Source organism: Ctenopharyngodon idella, chromosome 3 (genome assembly GCF_019924925.1).
Source record: "Ctenopharyngodon idella isolate HZGC_01 chromosome 3, HZGC01, whole genome shotgun sequence".
Lineage (NCBI taxonomy): Eukaryota > Metazoa > Chordata > Actinopteri > Cypriniformes > Xenocyprididae > Ctenopharyngodon > Ctenopharyngodon idella.
Window position 1 is genome coordinate 39,028,688 of NC_067222.1, and position 18,692 is coordinate 39,047,379.

The following is an 18,692-nucleotide window of genomic DNA, read 5'->3' on the forward strand; positions in this document are numbered from 1 at the left end:
GGTAACCGTTTTATAAAAGCAGTAAGGTACAAGAGGCTGTGCTGTATCGTGAATAAGTTGCGGCTGAAGGGGTTGCAGGCACTGTGCTTTGCGTTGTGCCTAACAACGCCCTTCAGCTGTGACTTATTCACGATACAGCACAGCCTTGAGTACCTTATTGCTTACTTATAAGCAGGCTGCAGTTTTGTCACCTGCCGATGCTTTAGCTCTTTAAAGCAGGATGGATTCTGATTGGCTGTCATTGTTTTTTATCATTCTTTATCATTATCGTTATAGTTATCATCCTTGGTGTGAATGGGCCTTAAGTGCATCATCCAGGTATTTAAAGTGTACTTTTTCTTGTTGGATTTGTCAGTGTGAACACACTACTCACACTATTTTACTACAAAATGGCATAGAATAATGCACAAGTACTTGTCTTTACTGTAGGAAATGAACCACCAAAATTGGCATTTTTCAGTTTAACTGAGGTTAATGTTTTACACAGTCAACTCTGAACTTTAGCATTATCTTGTTGCTCATTGGAGTTGTGGACCTGTTCAATATCAAGCTGTTTACTGACAGTGATAATATTGGATGAAGGAATTTCATTTTGTCCTGAATGAATGCAGCAGCATGTGATGAGCTTGTACACAACTCCTCGGAAAAAAAAGCAGGCACAACGCAAACACTGAGATTCATATCGTTTATTTTTTTCTGGCATGTAAAGTACAAATAATTAAACAATTCCATGAAAAAGTCCTCAAGCGTCTTCAGCTGAAATCCCAGTAATAAATATCCTAAACTAAACTGAAAGGTTTATTTATTTTTTCCCCTTTGTTGTGTGTTCGTCTTTGTTCGTTTGTTCATGTTTGGAAGTATGAGATTTTTATTTGTGACACACAGACACTGAGATCAGGAGTTCTGCTTTTGATCGTTTTTTTATTATTATTAATATTATTGTTCGTTTGTTTTATTCTGTTATTGTTCTGTTATTCCTGGAAAATGGTTTCAGAAGAACGTTGCTAAGTAACTCTGTGTCCCTCCTAAATTACCTGACACAAAATACAACTGGTTGAGAACAGAGTGACCACTGACCCCTTTATCTAGCTCAGCGCCTCGCCTGTCCCGTCTCCCCCGCTGCGCTTTCTCCAGCCACGTCTGCTAATTATTGAGTCCTAGCCCCCCAACTGACTCTTTTATTTCCTTGACTGCTCTCTCAGTCGGTTTCACGGCTCTGTATGGCAGCGGGGTGAGGGGTGCTTGGCGAGGGACGCTGAGCCTAAGGCCTGGCTGCGGGACCAGACCGCGCCTCGGCCCGCCACCCCCCCCTTGCCCCAGGCCTCGCCCCGAGCCCTGATTCACTATGGGGTTCTGAACGTGGCTGGAAAAACAAGACTGTGATTAGATTAAATAATCAAAACGTTTTCATTTAACAAGACAAACAAAACACAGGCATTAAAGGCATAACATCTAGCACACAGCATGTATGTTTATACACTTCAATTAGTTTAATATAGCAGTGCATTCTTTGCCTATGGAGAACTTTTCCCAAATTGTAATTCTAAAGCAGTTTTTTTTTTGTTTTTGTTTTTTTTTATTTTCTTTTTTAATCTATTTGTTCCCTTTAAAGAAAAACAAAAAGGTGTAACCACATTTTGGCAAAATGAAAAGTATTTAAACTTGCAAATATAATGAAATAAACCATAAATATACACAAAACATACTTTCATACGAGGCAATAATAATAATCATAATAATGATAATAAATAGTTTTTAAGTTAACAATAAGTTAAAACTACAAGCTTAAAGTCGCCCAAATAATACAAGTTCATTGGCGCTATATTGATTTTTTTTTTTTCAGTTTAAATTATTTATGTTGCAACAAAAGCTACCACAGACTTTTACAAACACAATTAAACACATTTTGATTGAAAAGAAATAATTCTAACTAATTCTAAAACCTGCATACACTGTAAGAACGGCAACTAATTATAAATAATGGAAACAAATATAAGAAATCGTACCCAATAAAAGGAAACAAAACGAAATATTCGACCCACGTGTGTGTCCTCTATGGCAACATCAACAACACAAATACGCTAAGTTAACGTGTGATTCTGATATGTAAAGGAAATCAATAAATTACAGGAAAAATGATACTCTGAAATCAACATGGGCTAAAACCGATGATATTTTAGACGGTATTCCTTTCACTGTCTTTTAGAATTGCTCTTATTGGTACCATAGACAGCTGTTTGTTTTAGCTTGCATGGTCAGAGCACTAATAAGGGGGCGGAGGAAGGGATAATGGACGTTTTTAGAGACCAGAGCTCTTGGTGCTTGTTTGATTCTTCTAATGAATCTGTTAGTTAACACTTTTTTTTTCATTTTGTTGTTGTTCATTACATTTGATCCTTTCACTATTCTGCAAACCATTTCAGTGTGACGTTTAATTTCTTTTTTAAAAAATATATATATCTTTTGTTCTCAGTCAATATAAAAACGAAGCACATTGCACTTACTGTTCCATAGGAAAGTTTTTTTGTCTTTTTTTAAAATGATTATTGTAGTTGCTCAAGCGGTGCAGTATGTTTGTTTCCTGCCATTGTCCTTGGCTCTCAGAGGGAATGGGGGAAGTGGTGTAGCTAAAGGGTTCGTTGGGACACTCAGCCAGAGGGACGACGCTAAAGACCCCCCCCTTTCGGACACCAGGCGCACTACTGGGTTGCCCTGGTCACTGTATCTACCCCGTCGCTCATTTTTAGAGGGTGGACGAATCTTTACATTTAGGATTTTTTGTCCCCTCTAGGGCACACCACCGATGAGTTCCAGGATGAGTTGCGTTAGCGTTAGCGAAAGAATAATGTGTTGCGATGTTAATGTGGTGTTGTAAGCTGAGAGGGGTTTCAAGGTGTATCACAGTTTTTATACAATGGGAATGGAAAGAGCTTAGAGACACTCTGATATGTTATAATGTGTGTGTGTGTGTGTGTAAGTGTATATGTATGTGTGTGTGCGGTCACACTCTTGCTAATTGTTTCGGACTGACTTTTTTTCCCTTCATCAGTGACAAAGCTAAGATCCCTTGGTTGGTTAGTGCTTGTGCAAAGGAGCAAAATCAGGTGTTGACGATATGATGGTGGAATAGAGAAGATATGTGTAGCAGAAATTAAATAAACAAGAAAAAAATGTAGACAGTACAATGATAGACGTTTGCCTTGTGTGGTGACTAACTGGCGAATATAATTCACAATGGATTATTGTGTGAGATTTGATTACATTGATAAGTGCAGCTACATTGTATTATGTCAAATTTTCAACCTTTTTTGGTGCACTGAAAATGCTGAAGCGTTAAGGTGATTCTTCGTTTTCGTTTTTTTACCGATACGAGATGAGATGCTCTGGGTTTTCAATGTGACGCCATTTAGAGCTTCACTGCACCGTCATTGAAGCAACATTTTTCACTTTAGAGAAACCGTAGCGTCTTTTTTTTCCTGCGTAATGCATACATTTACCTGTCTGCTGATTCTTTTTTTTCTTTTTTAATGTTTCATATGTTTCTCTTTTTTTTTTTTGTATTTTTGAAAATGAAATGGTTTCACTGCATGTAAGTCTTAGTCCCCAACCCTCCGATCCCCTCCCTTACACCGCAGACTGGCCCTCTCTCCCCAAAGTTGAAAACTCTGAAAATAAAAGCCATGCGGTGTGTCCAAAGATTTCCACGATTTAAGAATCTGTAAAAATGTCGCACAAGGTCTTGTTTTTTTCGTAGATATAAAAATATATTAATCTCTAATGTAATCCTTTCAAAGAGATCATTGTCCTCTTTGGCTAACACAGCGTTATTTAGAAAAGCAAAATGTCACTTGATTTGAACACATTTACATCTTTCAGTTCTTTTCTTCATATAATGTGAAGTTTTGCGATTTTTACAGCAATGTCTCTCCCCATGGAACAGTTTAGTTTGTTTTATCACAGGGCTGTGGACAGCTTGGGCATTGTTGTTACTCAACTGTATCTAGGGATTTTTTCATTTATGAGATGAGTATTTTGAGAAAAGATTCTTTTTGTAGCTCGTGTGGCTGCGACTTGCTTAAAAGGGCCTTGAGGACACAAAATTTGATTTTATGTTTTGATATGTAGCTGTTTAGATGTGCAGGGGCTGCTAAAACCAGTTTGGGAAAAGCGAATTATAATGTGATTCTGTTTAGTGAATGGAGCTAAATGTATCTGAGAAGTTATGAAGAGCAAGGGCGACCAATCCCAGTGGCCCCTGACCTCCATAACGGCTCACATGTACGTCTCAAAGAGCCTTTCCTACTCCCGAGCCATTCAAACCTGTTTAAAATGATCTAATATGGTTCTGGATTTTGCGTTTGGACTTTATAATTGGTTTGAAAGACTTTCAAAAGAATTCCAAATGCCATCGCCATGGGAACACTATCGAAAAATGCCCCTAGTTACACAGACATCTGCATGTGGTGGAATCGATTCTAAATTCTAACTATAAAACTCAGAGTGGAAAGATAGGAGGAGATTCTAGGTCGCCATGTTTTGTGAAGTTTCGCTATGCCCTCCAGTGGAGGTACGTATGTGCGAGTGTGTGTGTGTATGTGTGTGTTGGTGTGCTAGTGTCTCTGTGATGAAAGTTGTCTTTCGGTGTGCTGAGGTGATTGTGATGACCCCCGGGTGACCTCTCGATTTTTGACTACCATCCACACAGTTTGTTCAGTTGCTGTTGGGTTGGACCTCGAGTAAGATGTGTGTTTGGTGCCATAAGGCAAGGTTGCAACCTAATGTAGAGCCAGGAAACCGTATTCAAAGTTCTAGAAAATGCTTACATTTTTGGCTATTATAACCACCTTAAATGTTGAATATATAGTTATATCATAATATATATGAGAACACTGTTTTTAATCATTTTTCTCTAAAAAAATCACTGATTCAAAATGCCCAAGTGTAAAAAAGTGACTACATCCTCTGAAGCCAGACAGGAGAGTTACCGGGGCAATAGTTTGGGTAAATTGCACATATTTGATTTACTTTTTTTTTTTTTTCTTCTGTTGACCAGTTCTTACTTTGCCTGAATTCAATTAAATCTCTGCAGACATTCTCTGTCACATTCATTAGACTGTCCCTCCTCTTGGATTTCCCCAGCCTTGCCTCGCACCTCTGCTAATTCAATACAGGCAAACATTGGGAAGGACTAGCATGTTGTGTTAAGAGAAAAGAAAAACGACTCTACTTGTGTATTTTTGTTCGAAACAACTAAACGTGTGTGTGTATGTGTGTGTCAAATGTGTGTTAGAGAGAGACTCAGTCCAGGCCCATGTAGAGTGAATGTACAGGGAGCTCAGTAGCTCCCCCTGCATGTTAAAGAGCAGTAGTGACTAGGCCTTCCTTCAAGCCTTGTGCTGCTTGCTGGTCTTGAAGGAGACCTGCAGGACACGGTCGCCCAAGCGGTAGCCGTTCAGGCTGGCGATAGCCATGGCTGCCTCGTCGTAGTTGGTCATGGTGACAAAGCCAAAGCCCTTACATTTGTTGGTGGTGAAGTCACGGATGACCTTGACGTTTGTGACGGCGCCGAACGGCCCGAAGAGCTGCCACAGGACGCTTTCGTCAGCTTCCGGGGACAGGTTGTAGACGAAGATGCACCAGCCAGCTCCAGTGGGCCCGGTCAGGTTGACGCCGGCTAGACTGGTCATGCTGTCAATGGTTATTGGGGAGAATCTGGGGAGGAAAGAAGGAGAGCTACCATGGGTGTCATTCTGAAGTTCAGCACAGCGTGCTTCTCATTACCACATTTTTTTGTCTCTTTGAGGAACGGATACTCGATCTCCACAGCCTTAAGCATGTAAGAAAATGAGCAGCTATCATATTATCTAGTCATATTCTCAGGTGACCAAACCAAACTAGTCATATTCCCTGTTAGAAGTAGGACACATATTTCACAATGTTCAACAAAATCACGATACTTAGCAAAACAGAAACCTAGAGAGGGATGAAGGCAAATCAGAAACAAATCAACAGAAAATTGGAACTAATAGAGGAGACGCAAACGGAATCTTGTATGTCCATGCTGGTGGAAAAAAGAACATTAAAGCAACCAAAACTGAAGAAAAAAAATAATGTTAGTTCAATACAGAAATACAGTTCAATCAAAGAATCAACCAAAAGAACAAAAAGGTTCAACAAAGCCATGCCAGAATGTCCTGCTGTGATATCAGCTATGTCAATCTAGTCTACTGAAACGGTGTTTTCTCAAATCAAATCTCTAAGGTTAATGCTTAAGTCAGCAGGTGGTATTCCGGGCACTTTGTTTGAGCTTGTTTAGGCATGGATGCTTTTGAAAAGACACCTTTTTTTGAAATTACCTCTTAACTCCGTAGCTGGCGTTTAGTAAATTGTCGAGTCTGCAATGCAAGAGGGAGAGTGACGGAGGTGAAGATATTAGTTGCAAGATCCAACAACCAGAGCAAAGCGTTTTCATGGAGCCACTTCAGCCACCAGGGGGAGCCCTTTACTGGGCACCGCATCCACCAATCGTCAGGCGCGGCTCGCCCATCGCACTGACGCAGTGCTTACAGAGCCCTCAGGCGATGGATCGAGAGTACTGCGCGTATGTTTGTGCTGCGATGAATGCTTCTGAATGCATCTGTGCCATGACTGATTCACACACACTGTGTTTTATCTCTAAACAGGGCAGTTCTTTTAAAAATTTACACACTGACTCAGTTAGACTCATTGTGATTTGTCAATCCCCCTGATGGCGTGAACGTGCTGCGGTTTAAAGGAAAACCGGCAGAGGAAGACTAGGGAGCGGCAGGGCTTCGGGCTGTGGGTGGGGGTAGTACCTGAAGCGCTGAGTCTGGTGGTGCAGAGGGCCAGTGTAGCGGCGAGCAGCTGTCTGGTAAAGCTGGGTAAGCAGGGCCTGTCCCGTCTTCTGACTGGGGTTGTTGGCAAACTTCACGGTGATGGGCTCGGCGGCACCCAGCGGCTTTTGACCGTTCAGGCCTTTGATGGCCTCCTCTGCCTCATTTCGCTTGTCGAACCGAATGAATCCTACTCCGCGCGATATACCTGCTCCGGACAGAAAGCGAAGTAATGTAAGCACCGTGAATTAAATTAATGGCAGATAAGTGACTCACGTGGTCACAGGGATAAACCAGGCCTTATGATCTACTTTATAAAGCAGACAGAGAAAAATGTTAACGTAAACATGATTTTACTGTTAGGAAACCATCTCATTTCCATAAAGTGACATACTACTGAGTGAAACAGGATACTTAGAGAGGAAAAATATGGGCAGGACTTCCAATGGGAATTTGGCTTTTGGTTAAAGTGTTAGTTCATACAAAAATGAAAATTCTGTCATCGTTTACTCACCCTCATGTCGTTCCAAACCTGTAAGACTTTTGTTCAACTTCGGAACACAAATTAAGATCTTTTTGATGAAATCTGAGAGATTTCGGTCCCTCCATTGACAGTCTACGCAACTACCACTTTGAGGCTTTAAAAAGTTCATAAAGAGATTGTAAAACTAATCCACATGGATTGAGCAGATTAGTCCAAATTTTCTGCAGAGACTCAATCGCTTTATATGATGAAAAGATTTTTTTTCAAGGCTTTTGTTCACATATAAACATTGATCAGCGAACATAAACAGAAGCTCAACCGAACCTGCTTGACTCGCGAGAACAAACCTCTTGCGGAAGCTCAAACGTGCTGCGTAACACACAAGAATGAACCTCATTTGTTCTCGAACACATTAAGCAAACACGCTTGAGCTTCTGTTTACCACAACTGATGTGTGAGTTGATGAATGTTTATATGTGAAAAAAAGCCTAAATTCAAACTGTTCATCATATAAAGCGATCAAGTCTCTTCAGAAAATTTGAGCTAAACCATTCTATTCATATGGATTAGTTTTCCGATCTCTTTATGAACTTTTTGAAGCTTCAAAGTGTCAGTTGCATAGACTGTCAATGGAGGGACAGAAATCTCTCAGATTTCATCAAAAATATCTTAATCTGTGTTCCGAAGATGAATGAAAGTCTTTTGGATTTGGAACGACATGAGGGTGAGTAAATGATGACAGAATTTTCATTTTTGGGTGAACTAATCCTTTAACATTGTATATTGTTAATACCAATGAAAAAATTATTTTTATTTTATTTATTTTTGGGGGGGATTTACAAGCACAGATGAATCATGCACAATAGGCATATTTCTATTCTTTAGTTTTAAATACTCTGTGAGGTTGCGGATGTAATTTTATCTGCCTAAATTTTTTTAGTTTCATTTTATCCATTTCAGTTGTGTCCCCTATGGATTTGAGGTTTTCTATCTATCATTGTGAAGCACTTTGTGTCAATGCTGCCGACAGTAGAGGAAATTAAAATCAGGAACCCAGCGTATTATAGTTTACTAAAACTAAAAGCATAAAAAAAACATTTTCGTTACTTGAAATAAAATAACATTAACTGAATTAAATATTTTAAAAAGCCTAAACTTTTATTTCAGCTAGCTGCCAAAGAAACATTTCACAATTTTTACTTAGTTTAACATTAATGTACTAAAATAACTAAAACTGAAATAAACATATATTAAAACTATATAGACATTAAAAAAGACAAAAACATAAAACAAAATTACTATAATTTTAACTAAAATTAAAACAATAAAAATAAAAACTAATTCAAAATATTATAAAAAATATCAATGATACTAAATGAACACTGCCAGGAACATGCATTAAAAATGTAAATGGGGTCAATTTTGAGTTCATGTTGACTGTGAAGCATATAGCCTTTTTTTTTTTTTTTTTTTTTTTTGCGTCACATCCAGAGCTTTAATTAGATTTGTAATCCTCCCCCAGGGTGTGTGCGCTGTTTGTGGAAGTGAGGTAACGTTTACCTGTGACCTGGTCTACCAGGATGCGTGAGGTGATGATCCTTCCATACTGGGAAAACAACTGCTCCATGTCTTTCTGACTCATGGTTTTGGGCAGCCCGCTCACGTACAGGTTGGCATCCCGTATGGAAGCTGAGCTGGGTCTGGCGTAGGACACCTACATCGCGCACACACAAAACAAGGAGCTACAGTTTAGGATTTCTAATATTATTAAGGAGCATGCATCAAGACAGCTGTGACAGTCCTAAAACTCCCAGCAGTGCAAACTTTCAAGTGTAGTCGAAGCAGATATGTCACAGCAGTGCCACGCTCAAAGGCGAGACATCCGCCCACTCTCTCTCATCCCTCCTTTCTTGAAATCCACGTCTCTTATGCGCACTTCACTCGAACCAAACCCGGTTCCCTTATTAAACGCTACTTCAGCTTCACTATGCTCCTGACAGCAGAAACACGAACCCACTCTCACATCCACACTTCCCCCCTTCAGACACATTGGCACCCTCTGCGCTGATTTGAGACCAGCTCCCTCAGGGAGTCGTGAGGAAAATTTGATATCATGGGCTGTTATTCTAGCCGGTGATTTTCCACAAGACAGCAGCATTTAGAACCTGTTCCGCTTTGGGATGTGTCATGTAATATCAAGTCCAATTAGGCATTTGTTTTGACATTCAAATATTCATCTCATTTTTATATTCCCGTCTATATTTCCTAAAAATCCCCCACCGAGCCGTCTTGGTCATATTTGAGATGCGAACAGATTTTTCTCATAAAATATGTATATTTATGAGTTTCTGGTTGAAAGGGGGTGACTTTGATTGATGGTGTCAGTGTGTGCGCATGTGGTTTTTTGAGATAAAGAGATTGGCCCCCTCCTTCTTCTCCATCTCTCCTTTGTCTTCTCTCTCAAGGGGAAACTGCTCCTCTGGCAACCGGCGAACCAAGTAAACAGATTACAAGATGTCCAGCATCCCTGACAACTCCCTAACACACGTCCTCACAAAATACCCAATGAAAATAAAGCAAATCAAATAAAAAAGCTCAATACCAATTCATGCTAATAAAAAAAACAGCATCCTCACTTTCCAAAAACTCTTGAATGCTCTTGTGCGATTGTTTCCAATCATCAGAATTACACATACAATTTATACTTCTTATTTGTCAGTGGACATTTTACTTATATTAGTCTTATACAAAAACTATACTACTTTCACTCTTCTTTTATATCTTTTTCTTTATTTCTACTTTTGTATTTTATTTATTTTTCTATATTATCTCTTTTTATCCTTAACCTATCATTTATTTTTTTATTTTTAATCTATAATTTATTTACCTTTATAATGTTATAACATAGTATAATATAAAATAATTTTGTTATTATTTTTCTTTTGTTTTCTTTTCTTTTGTTATTATTATTATATTTCTTTTTTTTTACATAGTCTTTTTATCAATGGTCTTTTTTTTTTTTACTTGTTTACTAATATACATTTTAATCTGTAATTAATTTAACATCATACAATATAACATAATATAATATAATATAATATATACTTTTCATTTTTTTCTTAACATATCATTTTTACACTTTTTACTTTCTTTTTACTCTTTTTTTTAACATATTTACTAATATATTTGTAATCTGTAACTGATTTAACTTTATATTGACTATAATATAATGTAAAATCTAAATTTTATTATATATTGCCTTAAAGCCTTACACTCTTTTTACTGTTTTTTCACTTATTTACTTATATATTTTAACTTTATATTGAATATAATATAATATAATATTTTTAAATTATTTTTCTTAACTTTTATATTGCATTATAGCCTCATAATCCTGTTACCAATGCTCTTTTTACTTATTTACTAATATAATTAATTTCTGTCTATAACCATTTTCTTCAACGGTGGGCTCTAAAACAAAGCATTTTATTTCACAAATTTGAATCTGTTGACCTTTTATATATGTGATTACAGCAAAAACTGTTAAGCAAGTAAACTTGTTTTTATAACAAATAGGAGTCTATTTTAAACATGTTCAAGACATTTTATGACACCCAGTCAAGTTATTGCATGTTTCGCCATCAGACCTTGGCAGAATGATGTGTTTTTTCCACCATATGCGTACTTGAGTCTTGCAGGCCAGTATGACTAAGCAGCGGTATTGTTGAGGTAGGGGTGTAATTGTGCAGTGAGTGGGTGAGTTTACAGCAAAGACTGGAGGGGGGAGATCTATTGGAGGGATGGGATGCTGCCCCATAATTAACCCTCTCCCTCTATCTCTCTCCCACAGTACAGATGGTGCCTGCAGCCCATATGGCCCCCTAATCCTGTCATTGGCATTCGGCTCCCTCCTAGCCTTTGCTACTGCGCCCCGTCACCCTCCCTCCCTCGCTCCCGCCCTCCCTCCCATCCTCGCTATCGGCTCTCTACCTTTCTAACAATGCCGTATTGACATGGAAAATATGACATTTGCCCAGCTTAAGGATTTGAGGGCAGTGGGCACACGAACGTTGAATGTCAGAGAACAGCGGCGAAGCTGGATGAATGCACTGAACAAACAAGACGTTTAGGACAATAGCAATCGGTTTAAATAACTACGCCAATAATGTTCGCCAGTCATTATTCACCAAATAACAGTATTACAATTAGACTGTATGTTTTGCTAAAGACTACAAGGAATGAAACTACTCTGTATGTATACAATTTACATCAATATCTCCAATATGAATGCATGCAAACACACGCTAAGACCGCAGAAGCTGCTTAACTGCTGATTCTTGTGGATTTGTTGCGATCTTTGATGTGTGGTGATCAGGTGGAGAAGCGGACGGACTGTTTAATCTTTTGCTTTCAGAAGCCCAAGCAGACCTTTCCCCACCCCAAAACCCAGCTGAATTGGGGACAAAGAAGGCCCTAATTAGCCAAGATTGGAGGCAGATGGGGCTCTCCGCGTTGACCTCCAAGCCTCACATTGCGTCTTCCTAATTACATTTCCATCACAATCACCTCTGCACACAACCCTTTGCTTTCTGACCTCCACTTTCTCTTTTCTTTTGGTCCTTTTGTCCCCGCCACGATTCCTCCCCCTGCCCCTCCCTTTCTCCTCCCCTCCTGCTGCCACGTCTGTCTTGGGCTCTGCCTCATTCCCTACTTCTGTGATTGAGGAGCTTGGGCTTGGTGAGGACGGTTCTCTTACTTTAATCGTTTTGGTCTGCAGTTTGAGACCGTTGAGCGTGTTGATGGCCTTGTCGGCATCATTGGGATCCACGTAGTTTACGAAGCCATAGCCCAAACTCTGGCCTGCAATAAGACAAACAAGAATGCACTTGAAAACGACGCTTTAATGTAAATATTTCCTACCAAATCAAGATATACCGCATGGTTACCTGTGATCTTGTCTCTGACTAATTTGCAGGACTCGATTTCGCCGATACTGCCGAACAGGCTCTTGAACTCCTCCTGGGTCATGTTCTGAGGCAGGTAGTTGACAATCAGGTTGGTTTTGCTGTCATCTGTGGCACCGTTAGTGCTAATGACAGGGCCGTTAGGCAGGCTGGTTCCGCTCGGACCATTGGACACCTGAGTTTCCATGGTGCTAATTATCTGCAGGTGGAAAAATGACAAATTATACCCTAAGCCGGTGCAGTTTGGGTGAAAACGCATAATTTGAGGGGCGTAATGCTTGGCGTCCTCGTTGAGAGGTTAAAAATCAATGTGTCTGAGAGGTAGAGGGCTGGAGGAGAACAATATCCCACCTCCCCTCCTCCTATGACCTCCTCCCTCACTTCAACTCTCTCCATCAGCCCCTGGCCCTGCAGATGTCACAGTCCTTTCACTCTTTCCCAGCCCCCCTTTATGCTATCCAGGGTCAAACAGCGTTACATCACTAGCCTCTGAGAGGATGACGGTGTGGGCATGAAAATACACATTAATAGTTGTCATTTCAACTTTGCTAACTTTCTTTCTTTTTTAAAAAAAACAACAACTGGAGTTCAGACAAATATGAGAAGATGGTGTTGGCACCTTGTTTATGTGAAAAGCGTGAGAGTGTGTGTGTGTGTGCGTCTGGGTCTTCGGTTCATCCGTGTTGCTGTGGAGCACAGCATGATGCTTAATTTGGCCTATAGGGGATTTTCAAAGAACAGATGTATGCAGGTTGTAGACACTACTTCTGTCTTAACGGTCCCTTTCTGTCACAACGCACGACTGGATTTTTCAAAGCCAGCGCTCTGCATTGTACTGCAAGCGAGTCGTCCTTTTATTTCTTTTGTGACTTTTATGTTGATTTTTTAAGTATTTTTCCCAAGGCTGGTACTCTCCAGAATGTACAAATTGGCATGTGTAATGTATGTTCATTTATTAGTCATCCTAAGTTGACTGAAAGCACTCTTCCCTCAGAACGGCCTCTGGGGTGAAACAGGGTGTCTCACCGACTTAATTAACAATTCATCCGTGATCTTTTTGTTGGAGCCCCACAATCAACAGGCACAATCATATGCCACAAGTGTCCCTCTATGTTCTTATGATTCAAATATTTTTAGTATCATTTTGGAATGTAATTGGAAATAAATGAAATGTTTGATATCTAATCAAGCATTAACGATCAGCTGCGCAAACAGGTGAATTCATAATAGTGAGGGTAGTCTGTTCTTTTGTTCTCCCTTCAGTATTGCCTCTTTCTCTCATCTCTCTGTAACGCTCTCTGTCTCTTCAGTGGAATGATTTATTCTCGCCTTGAGCCTTACCTCTAACCAGGTTGCCCAGGTAACAGCAGCTTGACGACTGCTGCTATTGGCTGGCTTCTTGACTTTTAGCAAACATTGCACATATGTGTGCATGTTGTATGTGCGCTTGGAGTGATGTTCGAGAACTAGTGCTCGGTTAAAATCACTTTTTGTCTCGCATTAATAAAATAAGCTTTCGGGGCAGCCGGAATTTATATCTCAGGCAAATTGACACTGACAAGGAGAAAGCTCAGAGAGGCGAGTTATTAAAGCACTGCAAACATGGATCTAGGCAAAGCTGACAATTTCACTGTCACCCGAGTAGGAATTTCCAAGAAATGGTTGTTCGTTTGATCAATCAAATGACGATAAAATGGCATCTTTTGCTTTGTGCTGTGGCAGTAGCCCCATAGCCTGGGAAATATCTCGGGTTCTGAATGTAAACCTACTCAAACAAGCGCTGTCTAAGCGTTGACACAAACAGAGCAAGTCTTGACACAATGTGACAGGATCAGGGCAAATGTGATTCGTGAACTGAAGTAAACCTCCCTATGGCAAGCCACCCATCCACAGCGACGAATGTAGTGAGTTACACAACGCACAGGCTCTTCGGCCACGCAGACTGACACGTATACTATCTTACAGCCCAGATACTGGCGCCAGCACAGCAGAGGTAGAGGTGGATGAGCATTTCATCCCAAAATACATGACTCACAGAGACAGGCGAGAGACCGCTTACTGCTGGAGTTCCTTCCACTGCGCTCCTTAAGCATCACACACCTTATCAACTGTCCCTGAATTTTATGCTATTAAAAACAGGGCTTACGAAACAAAACGTGGCCATGGAGCGGGCTTTGACGTTCCTGTCCCAGCCTGTACTTTTCTATTTCTGGGAGAGTTCTCCCTCAATATTTAATGCACTGCATCAGCATCGCCTACACAAGGACCCAGACTCGCACGCAAACATCTCGTACGCAAAACCTATTACCTTCCCACCAGCGCGCTGATAAGGATAAATGACTGCAAAGATTCCTCTTAGTGAGTTTGTAATTAGAGTCTGTTGAAATGACCGTCAAGCCTTGTCAGACAGAAAAGGAAATTTAATTGGACTTTTTAGAAAAGTGTCCTGTTGAATGTCACAATCCACAAATGTAAGAAGCCACTTGGTTTAACTGCTGCCGTATTTGTTCTTGAGAGAAATAATGAGATAAAAAATATAAATGCATTTAAAATGCACAATTATTATAATAAGTAAAAATACCATTATTTAAACACAATAAGTTAAAATTATATAAACACATCATGCCTGAGAACGGTATTTACAAACAGGCCTGAAAGCAGCATGAGATAAAGAGCCATTTGACTGTGAGGACTATCGGCTCACGTCACTTCCTTAATGTCCCTGTGCAGTGAGGGAGCCATTTTCTTAAAATAAACACAGTCTCGCACAAGATCCGGTGAGGTAAACAAATAAAGCATAAGGCTGATCTAATCTGTAGCTGCATGTATCATGTCAACATTAATTTTCAGACAGCCAGGGTCAGCATTGTCTATCAACGTTAGGCTGTGGAAAATGAATCTGTCTTCGTGACATTTCTGATGCAGACCTTAATTTTATCATTTGTAATTCATAAGCGTACGTGTCTGGACGAGCCTCCTGACTGAAATGTGAATGTTGGATTGCCAATAGGCCGTTTCAGTAACAGATTACAGGATTATCTTAAACAAAAGGCATTAGCCACACTCTCACTGCAGCTTAAGGGATCACAGTGGCAGCTGTAAAACAACAGGACACAAGTCAAAACTGAACGGATAAACCCTTCTCTTTGTTATTTATTTTTGCCGGTGAATTGGGTTAATTTCGCTCGTGAAATTTGCAGCGCGAAAGACTATTGATTTATCGCGAGAATACACAATTATTCTTATAGTTTCCCTAATAGCGTTATTTTTTTTTTTTACTAATGTATTTGCTATTTTAAATTATTAGTAATTTCGCAAGAACGCCAAAAAACGTTTAGCAGAAAGAAAGGCGCTATGCCTGTATTCCTCTTTGGTCGCTATCCAGAGTGCTGAATTCGGGAGTGGCTCAACATGGACAACTACCTTCAAAATATCATTGGTGCCGCGGGCTTCATTTTATCAAGTGGACATTAAGCTTTTGAAGTCGTCTTTATAAATAAACACGTTTACGAATCGTTTAAAATCGTTATCCTCTCGTCCTTTGATTGGACAAGTGCGCGTGTGCTCTGTGGGCATTCACAAATCCGAGCTCCTTTTTGCTGAATAAACGTATTGACACAAGCGAACAAAAGAGCCACCCGTTCCTCCTCTACAGAGACCATGGCAGCACTATGAATATTAATGTAAACAGTAGCGCTTTGTGTCGAGGCCAGAGGCTGCGGGACTCTCCGGGAACAATGAACATTGCAATTGCCTTCACTTTCTACAAGACAATACAATAACAATAATAATAATAATAATAATAGCAAAAATAATAAAAAATATAGTTAATGTAAATTTAAACAACATTAATGTCATCCAAGAAATGTATATAGCTCGTATTTCCTTTATATAGCCTTAAAAAATATTTTATAAGGTTCTGTTCTATAGTTCAATTATATTTTCGTATTTTCTTACCCAAAAAACTGTACTTAAAAGGCCTGATTAGCAGTTAATTTCATTATTTTGACTATAAAATCAGTTTATGTACTGTACCTGTTCAAAATAATGAGCGTTTCGATTCACAATAGACGAGGCCTGGTGTTCTTATAACGTGCGTAACGGCCCTGACAGTGTAAATAGTGTCCAGCATAACGGGTTTTTTTTTTTAAACTCCGTCTTTTTCTTTGATTGACAACCCTTGACGGTTAATGAGGAGCTCGTATGTTTCGACGGTTGTGTTGTGTTGTGTATCGTTGTGACGTCCTTGTCCTTGAATTGTGTACGCGCCTGGAGAAGGTTATCTGACTCAACGGTTTTATGTGCTTGGCACTGCGGTAGAGGCTCGTGCTCACGGAGGACTGCGGAACAACACGCCGAAGGGCCCGTCATTCATTCATCACACCATCTATTGAGAATTCAAATGAAAGGGAAGCGCCTCGTTTCTTATCGCCTTTTGTTTGAGGTCACTATAAAACAAGGCATGCTGTCCTTGACAGCAGACGATTAGGCTATTTGTCAGGACCAGAGGCCTCTAACTTCAAACGCAAAATGTTGGAGAGCTGACAGGGTGTTTGTGTAATTTTTAATAGTATTAAATTAATAATTACAAATTGAGTCGCCATTGTAACAAATCTAGTGTTTAGAATCATCACAGTCTCTCTAGCAAGAAACAAAGACACCACCTCTGACAATAAGCTTCATGCAGAGCAGGCCTGAAGAGTTAAACGTAATAAATTAATCTTAACATTTTAAACGATCATTCATGGATACGTTTCAAACACATGTTCGTATTTAAATGAGCTGTTTTGTTATTGTTTTCACGGAAAATCTACGTGAAGATGGTGATTCTGAGCGCGTGCCATCGCTGTCTTCTTTTCGAGAAGACACGCCCAAAACGCTTTCCCTCAGGCCTTTGTATTCCCCTCATATTGCTTATTTACACTCTCAGTGTCTTTATGTTTTTGGAGAGAAAAGGGGGAAAGGCAAATTGAGAAGATATCGCAAGAAATAGATGACATTTAGCCGTTTCCATATATGACATTTTCGCCTTTTCTTCTCTCGCGATCTGTTATGTAGCATCGGAAGCCTTAGGAATTTTGTCCTGCCTGATTCAATCCAAACCAGTGGATGCATAATATCTCCCCTCCCCCTCTGAGTGACTCGACCCTTTTCTTTGCCTTTGCTCTCGATGGGCTCTCAGCCTCCGAGGCATCGTGTTTAGTCTCAGAGATTCAGTCTCGAGCATCCTTTCTGAACGAGGAGGCATCTGCTCTCTTACGCCCTTCTGCCTCCGCCGCACCTCTGCTATTTCTGAGGAATTCCTCAGCGCTCTATGTTAATAATGGCTAATTATCGCTTGAATGCATGTAATTAACGGATGTAGAAATAAATGTATGTTGCGAAGGGTTTTACGTATGACGCATTACGATTTATGACGAACGGTTCGTACGGCTGGTGAAAGCAATGTTTTGATTCCCCTCAGAAAACGAAGCGAGCTCGGCTATAGCGATGCTCGCGCATGCCTGTATCACATTACTTATACCCTGGGCTAATCGTTAATCTTGTTTACGGAATCCGCGATTAGACGTGCCAGTATGTTTGCGTTTTGACCAAATGCTGTGTATATTCTTTCATTAGCCTGCATTTAAATAGCCTATATTTTAGCCTACACATTTGCTTTTTCAATCTAAATGTCTTCCACGGATTGTAGTACATGTTGTGAGGCTGTTAAAATTGATTTTCTGGTGGTGCTGGTATTGTTTTTTATGAGACAGACCAAAAAAGAGAAGGAATACGTACAGTAACCATTCTTGATGTACAAAGATGATAGTGATCTAGGTCCTTCGATTTGCAGGTCTTCAGGCCGGCTCGCAGATATTACGCCGTGGCGTGGCTTGAGAAATGCGAATGTCAGTTTCCAAACGAAAAGAAAAAAAAAGAAAAAGGAAAAACGACAGTCTTCGCCAGGAAATCTCAGCCCGTGCGATTGTAGGTTTCCTCAGTAGTGTGAAAATGAGGAGAAGGGGGTTTTCTTCAGGATGATGATGAGAGAGAGATTTCTCTCCGTGTGGCGTGGGCGATGGTTCAGAAAAAAAGAGAAGCAGTGATCCCCAGTAGGGTGTGTCCAGGGGAGGGTGTTGTGGATCTGCTGTTGTGTGTGTATTTCCCAGCTCCTCGCAGGCTCCTTCTGTGCCTCTGCTGCAATGTTCTTCTTTTATGTGTCCTTCTGGCTGGCAGAGCTTGCTGCTGATTGGCTAATTGCGCAGGGAGGGTACTACATGGCAGCCATTGCAATGCGCTCCTCTCCCATTATCCCCTTCAGGAGAGATCACCGAGAGCCCCCCGTCCCTCCACCCCCCACCATCTCTCCACTCTTCCTTTTGCCCTCCCTTTCTTCCTGCCCCCCAA

At 40.2% G+C, this 18,692-nt stretch overlaps 1 protein-coding gene across 7 annotated transcripts; it reads right to left on the reverse strand.

The window, feature by feature from the left end:
* Positions 1-671: 671 nt before the first annotated feature.
* On the reverse strand, positions 672-18,493 carry elavl3 (ELAV like neuron-specific RNA binding protein 3). Of its 7 annotated transcripts, none has more exons than XM_051887598.1 (7): positions 18,084-18,493; positions 12,285-12,501; positions 12,095-12,198; positions 8,899-9,052; positions 6,837-7,065; positions 6,357-6,395; positions 672-5,712 (listed from the first exon to the last, which is right to left on the reverse strand). In XM_051887598.1, exons 1-7 carry the CDS (start codon positions 18,090-18,092, stop codon positions 5,385-5,387), a joined length of 1,080 nt encoding a protein of 359 aa, XP_051743558.1. In that variant the 5' UTR covers positions 18,093-18,493; the 3' UTR covers positions 672-5,384. The 7 variants fall into 7 exon arrangements, with proteins under 7 accessions (XP_051743558.1, XP_051743556.1, XP_051743559.1 ...); XM_051887596.1 differs by having other exon boundaries at positions 672-5,733; XM_051887599.1 differs by having other exon boundaries at positions 6,837-7,062; positions 18,084-18,492.
* Between the last annotated feature and the right edge of the window lie 199 nt (positions 18,494-18,692).

What these genes read in the sequence shown, in the direction of transcription:
- elavl3 (XM_051887596.1), bottom strand. An exon ending in TGCAGACCAAAACGATTAAA is followed by an intron (nt 9,053 to 12,094) that starts GTAAGAGAACCG and finishes TGCGCGATGTAG; the next exon opens with GTGTCCTACGCCAGACCCAG. An exon ending in GCCAGCTACGGAGTTAAGAG is followed by an intron (nt 5,734 to 6,356) that starts GTAATTTCAAAA and finishes CACCCATGGTAG; the next exon opens with CTCTCCTTCTTTCCTCCCCA.